The 6,132-nt window shown below is 33.3% G+C and overlaps 1 protein-coding gene across 1 annotated transcript; it reads right to left on the bottom strand.

Moving 5' to 3' along the window:
• Positions 1-1,522: 1,522 nt before the first annotated feature.
• LOC120082612 (tryptophan synthase beta chain 1-like) lies at positions 1,523-5,535 on the bottom strand. Its single transcript, XM_039037863.2, has 4 exons — positions 5,144-5,535; positions 3,835-4,191; positions 2,696-3,129; positions 1,523-1,877 (listed from the first exon to the last, which is right to left on the bottom strand). Exons 1-4 carry the CDS (start codon positions 5,456-5,458, stop codon positions 1,610-1,612), a joined length of 1,374 nt encoding a protein of 457 aa, XP_038893791.2. The 5' UTR covers positions 5,459-5,535; the 3' UTR covers positions 1,523-1,609.
• Positions 5,536-6,132: the final 597 nt, after the last annotated feature.

The following is a 6,132-nucleotide window of genomic DNA, read 5'->3' as shown; positions in this document are numbered from 1 at the left end:
TTTGTAGAGAGTGTAGAGAGTGTGTTCTATGAGGGCTCCAATTAGCACTCTAAAAGTACTAATTTTCTCAACTTAATTCGAGGTTGTTATGGGAATTAATGTGTTTGTTATGCTGTTTTGGAGATAATTGAGCAACTAAGAGACAATATGGACCATCGGAGCCAAAACGAGATGAAAACGAGCCAAAATGGAGCTTCAAAACATCAACCGTGAAGAAAGAAAGAGAAATTACCAAAACACCCATGGACAGAGACAGAGCGTTACAATGCTAGCTTTATGCTTTGCCTTATGCTTGAAGGTAGAATCAACACATGGCAAGAGCAACGGAGGTTGCAACACTCTGGATGTTGACGAATATATCAGAGATGCGCGCGACTGGACAACATAGTAGTGAACATTGCAATGCTTGAGGTCTACACTTTGATAGCAGCACTGTGACACTATTCTCAGCATTGCAACATTCGATACTTTATATAAATTAATATTTGCCCGATTTAGGTCATTCTATGCTTGATTTTCTAAACGGAAGCCTCCATTCTCTCTGTATTTTCTTCCCAAAATTAAATTCTTTGTATTTTTCATTTATTTTGGAGATTGTAACTCGTATTGCCACATTATGAGTGCCTAAGGTATGCTATTTCTAGCTTAGAGGTAGGATCAAACTCATTTATTTTGGTTGAGAGACTTGTTTATGTTAAATTCATATTGGATTTTATTGATTCTTGAGACAATTTAATGCTCTATGCTTGAAATTTATGCTTGGCTTGATCAACCATGATATTTTCTTTGTTTTGCTAGAGATAGATGTGACTATTCATGTTAATCTCAATTAGGACTTGAATTTGTGGCTTGCTTATAATTAAGTTCTAAATTGCCTGAAGCAATTTCTTTTGTAGTATTCAAAGTCATGCTTCAAGAATCTAATCGATTGGTACTTTAGGCTATCCAAATTGCTATTTACTTAATTTATTTCCCTAGACTTAATGCGTCTTTAATTCATTAGGCTGCTAGAAACTAGTTAATTGAACACCTATATATATATATATATATATATATATATATATATGAGTCCAGTTTAGATTTCATCCAACCATATATCACTTGAGTACTGCTCAAATGTGTTAATGTTTACTCCCTTATGAGAGTAGGTATGATTGTTATATTCCCTCCTTTGTAAGGTAAATTACTAGTCGGAGGGAAAATAATTTGATTTATATCTCTAAATTTTAAATTACGACCATAAGAGAGTTTGGTGTTGTTGTGATTGAAATGAATTTAAATAGCATAAAATTAGATGCGCAATTTAAAAAAAATTAAATTAAACTAAAGGGACCTAGTTTAGGGAATTAGGATTTCGCTCATGCTCTTAATTGTTGATTGAACTCTAACGATCAATTGCATGCAAGATTTTATTATTGGTTGGTTAGTATGGAAGACCATAGCCTTAATGCACTAATTAATTAGCTAATTAGTCTAGATTTGTTTGTATATAAACTCACCAAACAGGTTGGTACATAAAAACTAAAATAATAACAATATTTTATTTACAAGTAATGATAATGATAGCCAAGGGAAATTTGTAATTGGGAAATAGTTAAAGGAAAAATATTTAGTGTTGGTAGTTGAAAACAATAGCAGCGTCTTTATCACCACGCCCACTGCAATTAACTACCACCTTGGAGCCGTCTGGCAGAGTGGGGCAAAGCTTATGAAGATAAGCAAAGGCATGAGAAGCCTCCAACGATGGGAATATGCCTTCCAACTTGCAAAGCCGTTTGTAAGCTTCTACCGCCTCCGTGTCGGACGCCGTGTGGAATTCAGCTCTCCCACTTTCTTTCAGAAAGCTCAGTTCCGGCCCTACTCCTGGATATTCCAGCCTGCGCGTTCAATTTCAATACCACCATCGATCAAATTACTTTTCCTAACTTGTTAAAATCTTGATAAGCCTAATTATCTCCATTTAATGCGAAATTGAGCACACCTCAATTAATTCTAATTAATGTGTATTCAAAGACGATATCCCTCACCTAAATGTAATTAAGAATGTTCCAGAAATGAATCTCAGTTTTTGTTTCGAAAATCTACTAATTAGGCTCAATTTGATAATTAATTATTTGTTATTTGAAATTTAAATTCTATAGTCAATACTAGTTTCATTTGCTCCTTTCTAAATTTTGTTGTCTGCATAGCTTTGAAAATATGCACCATTTCTAAAAACTAAAACTAAAAAAACCAAATAGTTATATAATCAAATGATGCTAGTTAAGTATGTCTTCAAATTTTAAATTTAAATCCTGCCCATTCTAGAGGAGCATTTTTTCTATATAAAAATATGATGTGACATCACTTCATATTTCAAATCAATCCTTTTGAAATGATAACAAACAACAAAATTCAATAGAAGATTTACAAAATCCAGAACAGTATATTATAAATTTTGGAATTTATTGGTAATATATAAGTTTTCATTTTCATTTATTAAAGAAGGAAAAAAATGCAAAAGATATTACTTTTAGGGTTAATTAAAAAGTGCATATCAATATTTTGAAAGAATTAATCATAAATGATATAGTAAATTAGTGTATCTTACTAATAATAAACTCTTATTAGTGATATATATAGTCTATTCAAGATAGATTTCAAATGTTGAATCTAAATTTTGCTATATTTTTTAAGAGTGGTGTTTTTTTCTTACCCTACACCAACGGAATGAGGGTTCAAAATCTGGCCTTCATCATCTTGCAAAAGGTAGCTCAAAGCACCATGGTAAACCCCAACATGACCTTTAGATAAAGTTGCAGAGTGCTTTCCACTGTCCAACCCAAAGCCGGCGGCCTCGACTCCGATCAGCCTCACATCTTGTTCTTTGATGAAGTCATGGAAGAGACCCAAGGCATTTGAGCCACTCCCAATGCAAGCCAAAAGCACATCTGGTTTGCCCCCCCATTTGTCCATGGCTTGTCTCCTCGTCTCTTTCCCAATCACGGACTGAAACTCCCTAACCATAACTGGACATGGATGCGGCCCTACCACTGTGCCCGTCAAATAATAGCTCATTTCCAAGTTCCCCACCCACTTTCTTATCGCTTCTGATGTTGCGTTCTTGAAATTTCCCTCCACAGATTTCACCTGACCCAAGGTGGATATCATATCACCCTTTAATAATTTAAAAACACACTTATTTTAAATTCAAAATCCATTGAATATGCACGGTTTTATCTCAAAGTCTAGAGGTTACGACGTTTCTCTTTATCTTTCAAACGTCAGATCCTCAACAAAATTCTTCAATTTCGTCATCTTTGACCTGTTCCGTAGAGATGTATCTCTACATCGTTAACCACCCCATCGACTAAATAGGGGACAAATCCATGAATTTTTTGTTACAAGTTTAACCCTTCAACTTTTTAGTTTGTACTTTTTATTTTTTTTTTAGAAAAGAAACTGTACTTATAAAGATAAGGTTTGAACTTTAAAATTGTTAAGTGGACTTTCAACTTTAAATTTTGTACGTAATAACTTATTTTAAATATACAATGAAATTGAAAGTATAAGATTTATTCGACAGTTCTCAATGTACGATAACTAAATATCTATAAAATTGTCGGTTCAGTACTAAACTAATTGTAGTTTAACCTTCACGTTTGTCTTTCTATATATTGTAACATGTTTGTGTACCAAATGAAATGTTATCTTTTAGGAGATTCTGAATTTGGTCGACAATCATTTAAACATTTTAATATTACTACTAATCTGTTGAAAATTCTCAATTAGATGTAGTGGTGGACATGTTTCTATCTTTCATCTACAAAAGAATAGTTTAAAAATTAGAAGTACCTGAGCACCCAGCAATTTGATTAAAAGGACGTTTGAAGATTGCTTCTTGATATCTTCAGAGCCCATGAAAATGGTGCAGTCTAAATCATTTTTGGCGCAGGCAGCTGCCGTGGCAACGCCGTGCTGGCCAGCCCCAGTGGCCGCTACCACGCTCTTCCGCCCCATGCGCTTCGCAATCATAACCTGTGCGATCGCATTGTTCATCTTATGCGCACCACAATGGTTCAGATCTTCTCTTTTTATGTATATTTCAGGCCCCTTTCCCTCTTCGTTTTTGTAGTGCTTTGTTAGCCTCTCCGCGTAATATAGCGGCGTCTCTCGCCCAACAAAATCCCTCAACGCAACCTCCAACTCCTCCTGCACACACACACACACACCCCACCATATACTTCAATTAACTTCTATATTTTGGAGATAAATTTGATAGATTACCCTCAAAAGTTTGGACCAACATGTTATTTCATATAAACAAAAAATATTTTACATATGGGTTTCACTCATTTTTGTGAAATTTGCACGTGACAAATTTTTTTTTTTAAAAAAAATATTTTTAAGGATAATTACAAATATAGCATTCAAGATCAAAATATTAACAGATATAACAAAATGAAAAAGAATTTGCGGTATAGCAAAATTTAGATCTAACTCTTAGAGGTTATTAATGATAGACATATTGGATCATGATTTGTCACTAATAGAAGTCTATTAACGATAAAGTCTAACACTAATAAATTTTTTATGTTTACAATTATTTTAAAATGTTACTATACACTTAATTATAATCTGTAAAAGTGTTGCTCATTGTAATTACTCTTTTTTTAATATCTATTTTTTAAAACTTTTTTTTAATATTTCTCTCTCTCATTTTTTATTCTAATTTTCTCTTTAAAACTCCCTCTCCTAGTTTTCCTCCTATCTTCTTTCTCGTTCACTTTTATGTGTTTCACCTAACAATGGGCAAAGTTGAGAGTGTAAGACAGCGAGGGAGATGAAGTTGTGCAAAAAAAAAATTGAGGAAGAGCAAGAAAAGGGCCAGAAAAGGAGAAAAAAAAAACTATTCCAAAAAAAAAATTGTTATGCCATGAAATATACAAGAAGTTGAGGGATCAAGAGGTGAAATACTTATAACACCTTCATCATGTCCCAAGCTAGAAGCGATTACGCCAAGAAAGGTTAGAAGACTTTGTTTTGAAAAAATTATTTAAATTTTGTTTTTTTTTTGAAAAAAAAAGGAATAAGTATAGTACAAAAGTTGTGTATTATTGTATTCAACAAAAAGAAAGGGAAAAAAAAAAATTAATTTTGGGACCTGAAATTTGGAATCGTTTAAAACCAAGTTGAACTCAGCTTCCAATTTGCCCAAGCAGGTGATTAGAGACTCGGGCACAAACTTGCCACCAAATTTCCCAAATTTTCCCAATTCCCCAATTGATAATTTTTGGGACTTATTTTTGGGGTCATCAGTTAGAAGCTGCATCTTTATTGTTGGCATATTCTTCTTTGTTGTTGCCAAAATGGCTGACCCAATTCCTAATTTCCCAAGCTTTACATGTGATCTGGCTATGCCTCTGGCTGCCTCTACTTGGTTAGTAAGCGCAGCATTCTTTACCAAATTGCATGCCATTATTTCTTGGCGATTTTTTTTCTTACTCTAAGAATATTGAGAGAAACAGAGAGAAGGGGATTTGAATTATGTGTTAAATGAGGGACATGGAGATTGTTTATATAGACCAGAATTTTACCGAGTCCCAAATTAATTTTTGTGGCACGTGTCGATGTATGGCAAGTTGAAAGAGGATAAAATAATATGTCGAAAGGGAACAGTAGTAACCAATGAGGGTCAACATTTAAATGAATCGGCCACGTGATAAATGGGATTGTTTGATCTCATGTATTTGGCTTAGTTAGACTTGGCTCCTTATACAGTATAGACGCGCGTTATTAGCTCTTATGCTTATGACCTTTTTATATGTATATATTTTAATTAGACGAGTGTACGAGGTTACTTTTCAAAATCAATTGACATAAAAAAAGATTAATCCAAGTTGAAGTTCATTGAGATATATGAAACATAACGAGCAACAAAACATTCAAGGAGTCACTCTCCTAATCGTAAGTTTTAACTGTAATATTGTATATACAATAAAACTCTAATGTTATATATAATAATAATAGTCAAAATCTTTGAACTAGATAGTTTTCATAATAACATGAGTTAAAATAACATATCTTCGTCATTATATTGGATCTAGTAAGAGATTGTGTTTCTCTGCCTTAGGTTTCATTTAGAACTTGATT

The sequence above is a fragment of the Benincasa hispida genome, chromosome 8, assembly GCF_027475165.1.
Source record: "Benincasa hispida cultivar pf3 chromosome 8, pf3_genome.v1.1, whole genome shotgun sequence".
In the NCBI taxonomy this organism is placed as follows: domain Eukaryota; kingdom Viridiplantae; phylum Streptophyta; class Magnoliopsida; order Cucurbitales; family Cucurbitaceae; genus Benincasa; species Benincasa hispida.
This window is presented reverse-complemented; position numbering and strand designations above follow the sequence as displayed.

Bases quoted from the DNA above. Each gene is read 5' to 3' on its own strand.
- LOC120082612 (XM_039037863.2), bottom strand. From the start codon at position 5,458: ATGGCATGCAATTTGGTAAAGAATGCTGCGCTTACTAACCAAGTAGAG. The intron at 4,192-5,143 runs GTCCCAAAATTA...GTGTGTGTGCAG, and splicing joins TAAACGATTCCAAATTTCAG to GAGGAGTTGGAGGTTGCGTT. The intron at 1,878-2,695 runs GTAAGAAAAAAA...TTGAACGCGCAG, and splicing joins CCTCATTCCGTTGGTGTAGG to GCTGGAATATCCAGGAGTAG.